Genomic DNA, 15,915 nt, shown 5'->3' on the forward strand with positions numbered 1-15,915 from the left:
GATTTTTGTTGTTTATATTCATATTGTTAATTACATATGCAAATATTCATTTAAATTTATAAAAGGGCAGCCACCAAATACAATGAATACACAATAATGAACTGAATACAAGGAGTTTTGTACGGTTAATTCAACATTTTAGAAATTTTATCAAATCATATTCCACGATTGCAATGCTTTATATCATATATTTTTGTTGTTTATATTCATATTGTTGATTACATATACAAATATTCATTTAAATTTTTAAAAGGACAACCACAAAATACAACGAATACAAAATAATGAACTCATTACACATTTATTGGATCGAATATCGATATTTATATATATATAAAAAGGCATGTCTGCCAAGTCAATACAAGTATTACAAAAATGTGGCATATGCCATGTCCAAATCGATATACAATAAAAATGTAGAATATATCTACATGTATTGGTCATTCTATGACCAAAACTAACACTATATGATCCTAAACTTCTGGTGGATCATCAAAATCAAGCCTCTTCGGCGTAGTACGTGGCTCTGTAGATGGCTGCAAAACCACAATTCAAAAGTCAAGTTAGAATTCTTTTGTAGAAAATAGTTCACAATTGACATCATAACTATGCATTTAACTTTAATTCCTTTGCAATTGAAATGCAGATTACCTCATCGGCTGATCCAAGAGCTAATGTCTTCGCTCTCCTCTCCTTGTCACTCTTAGGAGTTTTCTTGAAGACATACTTAAATGGATCCACGTTATGGCCGTACCGCGAACAAGTCTATTGTATATTAAATGTACAATTAATACAATGTACTAACATAAATATATCAAAAACACTTAAAAGCTATAATATAGAGAACAATGACGTACTTGTGCCTCAGATGCTTCTCCAATGGACTGAGGATGGCTCACCATCGATGTAGAAACGGTTGCTATTACCTATACAAAAAATGTACAAAGATTAAATACAATTAATATAATGATAAGTATTGAAGGTTGAAAACAATTAATTTTACATATCAAACAAAAGTGTACTGGATCCTGATATGCTTCTCCAGTGCAAGGAGGAGGGTTCGCCATTGACAAAATAGGTATGGATATTTGCAGTATGAAAAAAATATAAGATTATAATATATCACAAGTTCACATGTACGCGTGCATATAATCATGAAATCAAGAAAATAAAGTGGAGATACATACCTTCGCACTCTCTTGATTCGCAGGCGAATCGGGTGCATTCAACATATCCACAAAGCTTAATGGCCGCTGTACATGTAAAATAGACAAAAAACACTAATCAATCTACAAACCCCAACTAATACTTGATTTTCACATTTTCAAACAATTGTACAACTAAAAATGTGTTCAATTACCTTCTTCACACGTTTTGGCGTCTTCGAGATATTCTTTTTCTTTGGACGAGCCCTAGACGCGGAGGGGGTGCCCTAAAAACAGAAAATTAATATGTGATATTAGTACAGATAATAAATTAAACATAATTTTAAAAATCTAAAATGAAATGACTTGCATATTCCATCAAAACAATACATAAAAAGAGTTGTACAAAATATGATACCGTATAGCCTTGTAGGCCAAAATTGATCGCCGACAGCGTGATGTCATCAATCTGGGACATTTCGTCCCCTGTCAACACCTACAAACTAGAAATTGGACCAAGCATTAAAGATAGTTAGTATACCTTGTATCTTTTTGAATTCAAAGTGTACTATTCTATTTTAACATGTTACAAAATTTATACCTCAGGCATCGAAGTTGCAGCTGTGGTAACTGGGGGAGGTGTATGGGATACCGCTGCTGCATCCTGAAATGCATATTATTTGTCTGAATTTAAATCGATGTATAAATGAAAATTCATTTATGTAATTACAAAATTAAAGTGATTGATAAATAAAATGTTATGAATTCAAATCAACACACCTGTGTCTGTGGCTCATGGGCAAACACCATGTCCATCAACTCATCTGTCAGCGCGACATCCTCAACCGTGTGAGCCTGACATCTACAACCACAAATCGTGCATAGATGATATGAGTATCCATCTGCACTGACTGCATCATCTATCCCCGAGCAACTCACACACACATGCTCGATGGGCTCTCTGTCGCCCTCCAACGACTCATCATCCAATACAATAGTGTGTGCTAATGATGTCCCATGCTGGATGATGGCACCAGTCAATACTGTGGCCGCCTGAAGAGTCTGTAGCTCCATCGACTCTTTCAGCTCTAATGGGACAGCTTGATGCACCTTGGGTTTGGGTGCTAGGGGGCGACGACTCTCCGCGGCTAATCGCCTACGGGCTCCAGGTCTATCTTGGGCAAAGCCACCACCTCTACCATGAAACTCTCTCATGTCAAAATAATTTGGGCGCACATTGAGCACAAAGTCACAATATATTTTTCTCAAAAAATATAATGGCACCTCATAATTATTACAAGGTGGATCGTCAAAGACCATCCACCACCTCTGCTGAAAAAGATTCTTCATTTGCACATTGGTACACCAATGTATGGGAAACCTCTTTGCATTAGGAAGTAATGACTGACCAGTTTTGGGGTCAACAAAAATGACACATATTTGTTGTTTAGAAATATTTTTGTTTTTAACTCCATCGTATGATAGCCCATTGGCATAGAATTGACGACACCTATCCCTTAAGCTTCCCCATTTGGTAATTTCTGTGGAAACAACTATGACACCACTAGCTAATGTTTCTAGGCTAGTGGCGAGGGATTGATGATGGTCAAGTTCAGAAGTTTTCAATTTTACAATCAGTCTATTGATTTTGGATGTATTTTGCCCTAATTGATTAATTAATTCTTCCTGCGTTTCGGCTGTGCAGTCAAAAGGAGGAATTGCGGGTTGTTCTTGTGTGTTTTCAGGAGGTGCATTTGGTTGTTCTTATGGGTTTTCAGGAGGTGCATTTGGTTGTTCTTGTTCTGGATTAGAAGAATCTGGTTTTTGAAACAAAAAATGAAAAAACCTAATCAAAATTAATGAAATTAAATTCAAAATGTAAAACAAATTGCATAAACCAGAAAGAAAGACAAAAAAAACAAAAACTAACCTTGATCCATAGCCCGAGGACAAATTTCGCACCCCGTTCGCGGTTTAGGTTAGAAAATGGGAAAAAAAGAAAGTAAAAAACACGCTTTTCGGGTAAATGAGGACCTAGTTTTTTTTAAAAACTTTTTTTATCAGGCACCGTGTACGCGGTTTTACTAGGATTATTAGCGCGTACACGCTCATTTTCCTATAAGCAGCGCGTACGTGCTAATTTTCCTAGGCGTAGCGCGTACGCACTCAGTTTCCTAAGCTCAGTGCGTACGCGCTACCTTTTCTAGGCTCAAGAAGAACAAACCTAAGCGCGTACGCGAGAATTTAAAATTTTAAAACTGCATACGCGCTGTCTGTTTTTCCAAGTTTTTTTTGGGTGGTGTCCACTTTTCTGACCACCATCTTTGTGCACACGCCCTATAACTCCCACTAACTTTCAGTCTGACTAGGCAATGAATTCAATCAACTGAGCAATTTATTCAGTCATCTCCCTAGTTAACTCATTAATCACCTTTTTGGAATAGATCAATCATTTTAGTTAACAAACCAATAAATTTATTTCACTGATCAATCTATTCAGTCATCTGATCAATCAATCCATTTGACTCATCAATCAAATGAGTTGAATTCTCAATCAATTTTGTTTCAAGCAATCTTCATTGTTGATCAATTCTGTTCCAGAATGTATCTCAAATGTCCATTCTCATCCTCCAGAATCTATGAATTCAACCCATTTCTCCTCAATTTTCCTTAACCACTATCTTCAAAATTATTGTGTCTAACTTATGTAAGTATTCCAGTGCAACATTGAGAGCCACACAATCACAATGATGAAGAAGAGCAATGGAAGCCTATTGGATCAACGAAGGGGGTGTTGATGCTTCATTTTATTGTTTTGTTGATTTGATTAAATTTCATTATTATTTATGGATTTAGCTAGTTAGATTCAAGTTTTGGTGGTTAACTTGGTTAATCTAGCTTAATTATGCATAAAAATTTCATTAAAACATCCAACATCCCCTCATGTAACTGGCTATGAATGTATGTAGAAAAGTCATTTTCTTCATTAACATTTGGGTGTTGTATCTTCATTGCCATCATCATTAAGTTTATAGGCATTCTTTCTTTGTGTGAATCTTTTCCTAATATTTGGCACAAAGCATGGTATGTTTTCACAAAATAGTGCTCAAAGTTCACCAACTCAAATGGTTCTTGATACAAAGATGAAACATCATACCTTCTTGCTTTGAACATTTTCTTCATTTTCTTCCTTTATCTTGGCATCTCATCATTTCTCATGATCCTTTTTCTCTCTTTGTACTCTTCTTCCAACTGGTTCAAGTCAATTTGTTTTAAAGCTTCCCTATTCAAACCAAAACAAGCAATAATGGCTTCTCTACTCAAGTTTGCTATGACTGATCCTTTTGTTGTCCTAATTGTACATGTTTCTACATGATACCTTAGCTAGGAATCTAACCAAATATAGTTCAATGAATACATCAGGGAACACCAATTTTCCCACACCCAATATCCAGGGATTTGACACCAGCACATCCTTATTTTGTTCCCATAAAAGTACCAGAAAATATCCTATCCTCTACTGTCTATAATGGCATCCCTCCACCCTAAACATCAGTCTGTGAAGACTTTTCTTTTACTCTCCTCCGTACAGACCCTTGTAGAATGTCACACATGTCCTGGTGTAGCCCTCTAAAATCTCCCCTAGCCTTCTTCTTAGTTTCCAGGGTTTGGGTGGATTGAGTAGAATTTTCAGCAGATCGAGGAGGGCTTTCTATAACAGTGGGCGTGAAACTACAAGTTGTTTAGAAGACATAAGCTTCTTCCTTCTTGGTTTCAAACTTTCACCTTGAGTAGTGTCTTCTCAACAACAGACTGCTTTTTTGGAGCCATTCTAATAAACTATGCCAGGGTTTTAATAATTCAAGTTTTACTTAATTCCCAGAGACTGAAAAATTTAGCTGAAGACAAAGTAGGCGACAGAGTCAACTTACTGGTTTTCCAGCGCTTTGAAACCCTACTTCACTGATGCAGAACACTCTTCCTCGCTTGACAACTCCTTACACTGAAATTTTCGAAAGCAAGATGGGAAAATGCTTTTCAAAACCAGAATTTATGGCATGTATTCATGCATCCTTCAATCACCATTAATTTAATTCATGTGAGTGTTGAAAAGTCGTAGATACATCGATTTTTAAAACTCCACCATTGATCCTTGATGGAACGATCACTATTTATATTGGCTGTGGTTGACTAGATAGCATGGCATTTTCTCATTCATCGCATGTGCCTTGCGGGCTTACACAATAGCTGTGCCTTGTATTTTTTCTAGTGGGACAACAGGGAAAATTTCCCTTTATCTTTTTTGTCCTCGTCAGTCCGCCATCTATTTCTTGATTGTAGTCAAAGCCTTTGGGGCCATAGGAGCATTATACTCTCTAACTCCACCTTCCTGCTAGCCTGCGGTCTCCCTTTCACTTGTGGTCAACCCATGCAGGGTAGTGGGGTAGACACTTCTATCCCGATATAATTGCTCGCTAGCCCGCAACTCACAAAATTATACCATTTTTTCCATGTGGGATGGTGAGGATCGCCAATCCTTAACCAATAATTGTTACTTACCTTTGATCCCGCCAACTTACCAGTCATGATTAAACGACTATCTTTGTCCTGTGGGGCTGCGGGGATACCTTACTTTGATCTTTGCCTTATCCCGCCAGCCCACAACCTTCATTTCGTTGACAGCACACACCTCATGGGATAGTAGGGTATGACCCCGCTAGCTCGCACCCAAGAATCAGACTAGAGTCAAGTAACACAGGGTCACGAGGAGACTTCAGTGAAAATTAGTGCACATGAATATTGTTATGACTCAACAAAGGGTCATGAGGGCCATTTCTCTTAGGACAGGAAAAATTATAACAACTTTGAACATTAAACCCACATAAATATTTTAACTGGTGAACTTCATAAATCCTAACACAAAGGCCCCGGTAAACAAATGACGATATAGACTCAAAATCATGACCTGTAATCCAGGTAACCAACCCAACAAGTTAATGAGAGATTATAACAAGAGGGGAATGGGAACCTCACACAAGGGAAACTTTTGACACTTAGGAAAAAAAATTTAAACCTTAACTCAAGCAAAGGAAAACAAGAAAAAATTCTCAGCAAATTTTGATAGTCCCAACAAGCACCTTCAGTCAAATCTAGAGTTTTTCTTAAAATCCAACCAACTCTTCATCATAACATAATATAAAATATAAAGGCGTATGAAAAATGTTAAAGAAAAAATTGATACATACAATATCTAGTAAAAATAGGAGGGATTTTAATTTGAGCTATGTATTGGGAGGGGGTGACAAGAAAGGAGTTTAGGGCAATATTTTTTGAAAACAGGGGGATTCTTTAGTATTGCATGAATGCACATGATATAACCTAGGTTCACTAAGTGAATCCCCCATGGATCCATCTTAACACTTAGCCTCCTTCAATCCTTAATGATTGGCATGAAATCAAGCATGACTCTATCACTAAATACCTTGGGATTCCCTTTAGCATTGGAGTCTCCCTTAAGGACATGTGGACATGGTTCATGAGTAAAATCAATAAGTTCATGAATTGGAAAAATGTTTTTATCCATGGATAGACGAATATAAGCGACAAACAAAATCCTCCTTTCCATCCATGTATACATCTATTCTTGTTGGCTCCCCTCCAAGCGATTCTACAATCACTTGACCCAACTGATTAGGATTTTTCTTTTGGACAGATGGGTAATAAAACCTTGTGGAACCATTGCATCTAGCCAAAAAACAAAGGTGGCTTGGGAATTATTGACCCATATAGACAAAGTATATGTCTTACTACAAAGTGAATTGTAAGGGCATTGGATGGAGAGACCCCTTGGAAACTTGTTTAGTTTGAAACCACATCCAACATGTTTTTGTTGAACACTCTTAGACTGCAATTAATTGGAAAGATAACCTTCTTCTTGATCCCTTTTTAAAATCCATGGGTTTGCCCATTTTAATTCTATTTGGTCTACCCGTCAGATAGCTTTTGGTAGACTATATTGGTTTAATCAAACCTTTAGTCATGGCCTGAGTTTCGCTACCTCTTCCATCTAGTGGAACAACTTGGTCCAACAAAATGGAAAACCTCTCGATAACTTTAAAAACCTCAAGGGAAATCATTTGTTTAAAAAAGGAATTCATGTTTTTTAATGACTTGTGGGATCCCACTAATATTAACTAGATGTCTTAGTAGCAACTAAAATCCCAATTCAAGTTGTTACCTTCTAAAAAGCATCCTCTTTAGAAAATCCAATAGTTGGTGACTCTAAAGATTTTTTGTTTGTTGTCCACCCCTTGCCATGCCAACTTCTTAAAGGATTGGAAATGACCCAACATATGAGGTCTTTAATCTTTTCCTCTTAAAATCATTTATAAACAACTCCTTTTGACTGTTTCCCTGACACCTTGAATTGACTCAAAATGGAAGTGTCACCTCAATCATGCAAAATGGAAGTGCAACCTCAATCATGCAAAATGGAACAAGTTAAGCTTTCCAATTTAGAGATCAAAAGATGATGCTTAATCTCAATTAACAACTTGGAAATTTCTCCACATCAAGATGCTAATCAATGAGTGTCTTTGCTTCATCTTCCCATCCCTAGTTTGTCCCTTTTGCTCCAAAAGAGAGTTTATAAAACATGCTTTATGACTTTATGCCCATGCACACCAACTATGGCACTCCCTCTTTGTCAACCTCCCGATTCTCTTCCCTCATGTGCGGTCTTGGAAAAATACACTTCTTGGGCTTTCTTCTCACCATAATGTCATCACCTAGACTCTAAGACAAGTTATTATTAACTTCATTTGGAAATTTAGATGCCTAGCTTTTTTTTCTTATTCTTTTTCCCTTCAGGTTGAAATCTAGATGGTTTGTTCAAGCTTGAGCCTTCATATTAACATTCTACAAAATTTTCCTTAATTAAACTCAAGATTGTATTGAAATATTACACTAAATTCAAGTTGAATTCAAAGAAGTTCCAAGATAATTGCAACAATCCAATTCCGAAGAAAGTTCACATTGTTGGGCTTGGTGATATGTGTTTATGGAGAAAGACATTCCTCATCACGAGGATATGCAAATTGATTATGTTGAGGTTGTTGATTCGGAAAATTATAGATCAAAGAATGATGAAGGTGTGTTCAACCAATAGAAATTCTCTAGATTAACACGATGTTTTGGGGTGTATTCAAGGGGTAATGTTCTTTGTGCTACTTCAAGTGAAAGCTCTATCCAGTAAGTTGTTTCTTTCGTTGTTGCTATAGATTGCTGATATTTTTGGCTAGTTGTTTCAATAAGGGGTTGTTGCTATTGGTGACCGTTTTCCTTCTAATTTTTGCTACCTATAGTTGATGTTCTATCGCTCTTATGTAGCTCTATCTGTTGTAATTGGTTTCTCTTTTCCAATACATTTTTTATTATTTATACTCAAAATCAACCAATCAATCTACAAAATATATTATTACTAACAAATTATTTGACCTGTTCCAAGAAACCAACTTAACTTCAATTATATGCTAGCATTAACCCACTATAACCTTTATTGACATAAAAAATTGTGATACATTGAAAATACGTTGATCTCAAATTATTATAGTCTCCTCTTAAATTTGTATACCATACCTCATCTAGCCAACAAATATTTTTATATTGTCATGCATCATATCAATATTTTATTTTGGTATTGATTTGATAAAACTTATATATTAATTTTATACAAAAATACAAAACCGATTCACATTGATGTTTTTATATTTATAAACATCAATATCAATAAATTTTGTTGGTACTGGTTTGATAAAGCTTACATATTAATCTTTAGAAAAATACAAAACTGGGAAAAAAACCCGAGCTGGCTAAAGCTATTCGTTGAATTTTGGCCCTTAACCATTCATTTGCCATAGCTACTATGCTCTAAATTTTGCGCGTTACCCAAGGTAATCGATTTTTTTTTTTTTTTGTCTCGTAGCCCGCTGCTCGAATCCCATAAGCGGTCGACCAAGGAATAAACTATTGAATTTTCTATCAGGAACGGGGGCTGATTAGGGGTTTGGGAAAATAAACGGGAGATTCTTTCCCAGTGACTCGCACCCAATTCAACATCGTCACTAGAGATTCAATTAACAATTAGATGGGATAACAGAAACCGTAATATCTGGATTATTCGGACCTGAAAATTTTCCATCCGATGGCCTGCATCAATACCATAATCGCCTCTGCCAATTTGCTTCCCATTTCTAACTTTAGATGCAGAAATCCATTAACTACTTCTGGCCGAATCGCAATTGGGTCAGTGAAATTATCAGCTACAAGAAGTTTTATAGGAAATTTGGATATTGGTCAAAATCAACATATATACAAGAAAAGAAAGTATAATAAGGACTCACTTGTTTTGGCTAGCACTGAGTCTGCAAAAGAAGATAAGGAGCCACGGTCAATTGAGCTCTATAATCAGATTGAAAGGTCAGATTCACATGTTCGTATTATTATCTTCCCATATACATACAATACAATTAAACAAGTCCGTGTACAGAATTAGAGAAAGGGTATAAAAGGGCACTTCTTTAATTATTAAACTCATTGAAAATAAATTAATCTGCCTGTCTCTATATTTGATGTTGTTTTTTGAGGTGATGGTAATACAGTGAAGTAGTTACAGACCATAGTTATAATTAAGCACTGTTTTCTATTCAATGGCCAAGACTAATTATAATAAAGTACTCTTCTTCACTATAGTTACAGTGAAATGGTTATAGATCAGAGCTAGAGTGAAGTAGTTATAGACCAGAGTTATAATGAAGTAATGAATTATAGGAGAATACGTTTTTACAAATATACAGGAAAGAGAACTTTAACTCTGGTTTAGTACTAGTTAACTGTATATACATCACCTAGAAAATCTTCATCAAACAGACACACAGTATTAAAGTGACGACTTATCCTATCCTTCCCCGTACGTTCCTCATTTTACATCATTGACGTAATTGATAGTCTTATTGATTAGAAATATAATGAAATACGGTTCTTTTCTATATCTACCTAATGATACATTTGGGGTGATTATAGAGTTATATTTTTCTTAGTTTTGGCATAGGATGAGAACCTTATTTATTTCATTATTATTTGCTCTCAATATACCCCAGTTTATTTGGTTAATGCATTTGATAGTCTTATGGATTCTTGGGAATAGACAATCTGCCATCTTGCTATATAGGCCATAGGGATTAGTTGTTGATTTGGATAGTGATTATGTGTTCTTTATTGTCAGCCACCAAATTAAATTTTTATGCTTTCTGTCTTATACCGAATGAAAACATTTGTGGTGCTTGTTGTGTAGTCGGCCCTCCATAACAGGACCAAGGTTTATTTGTTGCAGGGACATATAATCCATACACATTTGTACTGGTCCATATGAAGAAGGTGTGCACTGCCCGCCTTCTGCCAATTACCTTGTGGTATAATATTGTATTGAAAATTGAATAACGTTAATGGCAATTTGTACATGGGTGATCTTCACAGAAAGATATCTGTCATTTCATAGGGCCCTAAGGTGAGGTTTTTATTGATGGTTTGAAAGTTGTTATTTTGCATGCAAACATGATTTACATGTACAGGGGATTCAATACCAAAATGAAAATGTTGTATATTTCCATTAGACACAGCATAACACCTTAGATTGCTCTTAAGATCTCAGAATGAAATGACCACACGGAACTTTGTTTTAGCAGCAGAAGAACCAGTTGAAGCTCTAGCAAACCATAATCATCTCTCCACATCCATCTATACCTAAAACACTCACACTGGCAGAACCAAGCACAAAACTGCAAGAAATTGTTATATTACAAGATAAACTACCTATTATGTATCTTCAGCGCATGTAGGAACTTAAACCATTTGTCTTTCTAAATTTCTGGGTATTTATGGCTTTCACTTGTGGATATCAGTGGACATGTTATCAAGCCTTATGGCTTCTATATGGATAGGTTCTCTATCTGGTACTCGAGCTAAAATATAGCAATTGTGTTTCTAAGTGTTAGAAAATGAAGATAAACTACTGCAATACGGAAATCTGAAAATATGATGCAAATCTGAAATTTATAACTTGTACGATACCGATGGAGATTTAAATCAGCAACATAGGAGATTCACACAACACAAGGTGCAGAAAAACACTTTTGGGTAAAAACTTCTCAAGAAAAGAGGTCAAGTATGCATTATCTTGATAAAACATTACAAGGGATTCACTTCCTTAATTTGACAGCATTTGTGTATCTATGCAACTTCTCATAATGTTTCCATTTCAAGCCCCCAACTCATGGAGGCCCAAAATACCACCATAAAATATTAGTATGAGTCAAAACAAGGCTCCAAAATACTATGGTAAAAATCCATATGACGCTTGCATGCTAAACATAGTTTCTTACATGACTCTTACACCTCTTAAAAAATCATAATTGACTAAAACAATCCCACTAGTTTAGACACCTAGTTTATCATACAATCCCTATAAATTAGGTGACACTCTTACAAGTTGTCATAGACTAATAATAACTATGCAAAGATTCTCTTAGTTTGTTATGGCTCCCAAAAAGTCAGCTAACCATGATTGACCTTATCATCTTATAAATATGATAGTTAAATAATTTTCCACTATCAGTGGGCCCCAGAACCCTTATGAGTGCATAAACAAATAATGACATCTAATAATTAAATATATAAGATTTACAAGGTGGATGGCACCTTAATCCTAACACTTTTGGTAAGCTGTTTTTTTTTTAACAAACATGTAGATGAAAAACATGCATGTGTGTAACAGAATTACATATTATTTCTCAATGAAAAAATAAAGATACATAAAATGTGCTCCAAAATATAAGCAATTAAGGCTGTAACTACCTAGCTATTGTGTTAGAAGTAGAATATCAAACTTCGTATGCCATTTGTTTGGCAGCTTGATCCATTATAGAATATGCTAGATCTGGTAGACAGTTTGCTGCTTAGTTATATTGCTTGTTAATTTGTTTCACCTGTATGAATATAAACACATGTTGGATTTCTTTGTATAAGTACATTCCAAGCATGCATCAATCACCAAACTATTACAATTTCCAACATGGTATCAGAGCCATGGGCTCTTTGTTTGTGGCTTCATTTTCAAGATTTCTGTGATCAGCATGTTTTGTTTTGTATCTTGTGTTGGTGTTTTTGATCCCATTTTGGTGATTGCATGCCATTCGAAAGAACGAGTTGCAGCTTGGAGAGAAAGTTTGTAGCCAGAATTTTAAACAGATATTGCCAGAGCACTGGTCAATTATTTTTAAAATATGATATCTGATCTCAATACCCATTTGGGCCAAATAAATCTCTGACAAATCTGTTTCGACTGTCACAACCATGAAAGAGTTTAGGATTGAGGGTTTGAAGCTCCTCCAATGGCAAAAGTAGCCCATTGTACTAATAACTTTCACAAGAATTTAATAATTTTGGTCTGCTTTGATTTCAGATTATGATTGATGCTCATTGCCTGAATCTAGATGCATCATGCATGGCATCTTTTTGAGCAGATGGCCTTTTTGAGGTTTCAGGGGTGTTTAGTTTACATACACTCATCTTCAGATCTATTGGATCTGTGGCGTCTTTCTCAGAAAAATGCATTTTATGGTCACTTTTTACCTTACAGTAAGTTTCTCTTCACAAGGTTGAGCCTTTGACCAAACAGCCAAGGCGTTTAGCTCTTACTCCAAATGTTAAAGGTTCAAATGTTAGCATTGTATTTTTATGCAAGAGAACTTCAAAGTTTTTATCACGTTAGTGTTGGAATTTTTGTCATTGATATCAAGGTTTATTTTGAAGTTTTATTGAGCTGCTTGCTTTCTTGGGTGCTTGCTTGGCTGTCAGCTTGAGCTATGTGTGTGTCTGCATCAGCAGGGTGTGTGTCATGTCCCCTTTATAGAGTGGACATCAGAGATGGAGGAGTTGGCCTATCATTGGAGTCTCGTAGGCTAGCAGAGGTTGATTGGGACTCATTCAGTGCATATAGTGATTGGATTTTGGCTTTATAGGCAGTTTGGAGCCAGTTTGGAGCAGTTCCTTGTTTTTAGGGAGATTCCCTATTTTTTAGGAGGTTGTGGCAGTTCCCATATTGGAGGTTCCACGGGACCATGTCATGGTTTCAGTTTCAGGGAGTTTGGGTGTGTTTCCTAGTTTCTAGGAGCATCCCTAGATTTTAGGGATGGGACTGCCAGTTAGCTCAGCTTTTCCGACATCGGTCACAAATAGGTGACAAAGTTATATTCATGATTGTTTGGTCATTTTGGGCTATTATTGGATATATGGAGATATTTTAATATATTTAAATATTTCCTAAGTTAGCGATTAAATAAATTAAAATAAGGCTATGTATTTAGTCATTTCGGAGTAATAAGGGGTTTCTGGCTTTATCTGGGTTGATATGCCTATGTGTTATCGTTCGTTGGAAAGGTCTTGAACTTTGCTACATGATTCTCACCTTCCAGAGTCTTTTTGGATGCCTGAAGCTATTTATTTGCAATTTAGTGTTATTTTCCTATAGTTGACGCCATAATTAGAAAATAACACTCTTTTCATAATGTGCCAACTTTACTCCCTTTTAGGGTTTGGCTTGGAAAGGAAAGGAGATATAAGGAGATGAAGACCAAATTGTTCATTATCTTTTTACACAATCAAACTTATTTTTGCGAATTAGCTCTGAGTGGGCAATTCTTCATCTGGGACGCAAACCCCAAGATTTGGACTGGCTGGGACATAGCCCTCAACAGTTATTGGCATTGGATTCTTCAGGCAGAGTGCATTGTTGATAGAGATTGAGTACGCCATTCTTCATTGTGGATTCAGGTTGCAGAGTAAGGGTTTCAGCATGGCAGATTGATTCTTCAGCTTGGGCGTGATCCTTGCAGCCTTAGGGCTGCCATTTGCAGCAGGTACATCCCACGTGGAATGTAATGAATGCATGTATTCAGCCTTAGAGATATTCTTGATTCATGATCACTATTCACCTTTCAGTTTGGCATCATTGCTGGATGTAAGTTCCTTGGATCTGCATTGGAATTATTATTTGGTTTTACAAATCAGAAATCTGTCTGGTACAGCTTGTAGCAATTCTGAATTTGGCTGTATGTTCTTATTTATTTTTAGTCTCTTTTCATGTTTATTGTTCATTATTCATTACTTGTTTGAAAACTATCAAAATACACAAAAAGAAACAAACCTTCTGCAACTTCAGTCTATTCTCTAAAACAAATCAAAGGCATCACGGGAAGATATAGTTTATTAATTTAAAAACTACAGCAGATCAGCAAGGGGGTCCATCAGGGATCTTTCAATGTGTGCTTGCTTGTCATTATTGTCAGCTGTTGCATCAGCCCACGTGCCATGTCATTCTTTGAATAGTCAAACAAGTTCAATTGAAATATGTCTAAAGTTTTTAAAAGTTACTTTGAGGAGGCTTACTTTTCTTTTTCATTTGATTGTAAGCTACGGTTGGCATTTGAATCTTTATTTAGCATCACTGTGATACTCCAATACATAACGCTATTTTAGGTTCGGTGGCTTCAGAATTTCTTTTTGGGAGATAGTAGTATGGTGATGTGTCATTTCCTGTCAGATGCATATCGAAATCCACTCAAAATGATTTATTTCAGACAGAGTCGTGGAGGCTATTTTCATATTGGAATTTTGTATTGGAAAGACTTACATTTTTTTTTGGTCAACCACGTTTGGGCATTCGGATTTTTTTTTTTTTTTTTGGGCCGAGTTGACATGTGCGGATGGTACACTAATATTTTTACGCCTTCTCAGCATGGTGTTTGATGGAAGGGGTCGGGATTTTTTTTTCCTTGAGCAAGTTTTGTGAAGGTTGAATTTTTATCAATACCCCCTTTTTATTTGATTGGTAAATGGTTTTATATTGCATAATCAAAAAATTACATCTTCCAATTTTCAAAAAACCAAGTTGACAGTATATGTGCATTATGAACAATGTCTTCTCTATCTAAACCAGCCGATTCCTAGAGTTACTGCTACCCTCGCCATATTATAGAACAAAGATTTACATAACTTTAACCAAATATATATTTAAAACAAAACATGACAAGGTCCAAAAGTTCTCTATATTCATGAGACAGAGACAATCTCCTTGCCTTTTCCACTAGACCCCTCAACCTGCTCCATTCCATCTTCCTCTTCTATGATGTCGTCGTCATTTTCCTCGGGAGGAAACCCAATCCATAGTGTACGCCTGGTCTACCTTTTCTTTGCCTTCCTCGGACGTCCCCTTTTTCGTTTGGTTGGTGTGGAACTTCCCGATTGGGAGGGTTTGGCCTCAACATCTCCCTACTTCGACATTTCCATCCTTAATTCCTGCTTCTCCCATGACTTCAGAAATTCCTTGACACCATGCATCCCTATCTGTGTAGCAGCGCGTTTGGCCTCCTTGTTACAATTTACGCTCCACATGAAATAGGGACACAGTGGAGGTTTGAAGTCACTTGCAAATAACCAGGGGCTGTTTGGACACACGAAACCTGCGCCATCCCTTGTCATTCATAGAAAACTATCTAAGCCACCACACCATTCTTCTCTCACACACCCCGAATTATCCACTCGGCTACTCTCTACTCTCCATCTCAAAGCACCAAGCAACGAACATGGAAGCAATCTCCACATTCGTCCAATACTTGTATTGAGCCTCTCATTTGAAATCAGCCCCAAAATGCCA

General features: G+C 36.3%; 2 protein-coding genes across 4 annotated transcripts in view; one reads left to right on the forward strand and one right to left on the reverse strand.

The window, feature by feature from the left end:
* Window positions 1-376: 376 nt before the first annotated feature.
* LOC131042742 (uncharacterized) lies at window positions 377-5,584 on the reverse strand. The gene is made up of 9 exons (XM_059211247.1): window positions 5,078-5,584; window positions 1,926-2,007; window positions 1,747-1,809; window positions 1,564-1,648; window positions 1,361-1,432; window positions 1,188-1,253; window positions 858-926; window positions 652-765; window positions 377-536 (listed from the first exon to the last, which is right to left on the reverse strand). The coding sequence occupies exons 4-9, from the start codon at window positions 1,621-1,623 to the stop codon at window positions 474-476; spliced, it is 444 nt and encodes a 147-aa protein (XP_059067230.1). The 5' UTR covers window positions 1,624-1,648; window positions 1,747-1,809; window positions 1,926-2,007; window positions 5,078-5,584; the 3' UTR covers window positions 377-473.
* A 3,418-nt stretch (window positions 5,585-9,002) lies between these two features.
* LOC131039282 (uncharacterized) overlaps window positions 9,003-15,915 on the forward strand; it is a 240,790-nt gene continuing 233,877 nt past the window's right edge. The window contains exons 1-2 of one of the 3 annotated variants that reach the window (XM_057972155.2): window positions 9,003-9,097; window positions 10,537-10,710. In XM_057972155.2, the coding sequence (XP_057828138.1) occupies window positions 10,649-10,710 (62 nt within the window). In that variant the 5' untranslated portion in view covers window positions 9,003-9,097; window positions 10,537-10,648. Of the gene's footprint in view, window positions 9,624-10,536; window positions 10,711-15,915 lie in introns of all 3 variants that reach the window. The other 2 variants (XM_057972094.2, XM_057972020.2) reach the window with 2 other exon arrangements.

The sequence above is a fragment of the Cryptomeria japonica genome, chromosome 9 (assembly GCF_030272615.1).
Source record: "Cryptomeria japonica chromosome 9, Sugi_1.0, whole genome shotgun sequence".
Lineage (NCBI taxonomy): Eukaryota > Viridiplantae > Streptophyta > Pinopsida > Cupressales > Cupressaceae > Cryptomeria > Cryptomeria japonica.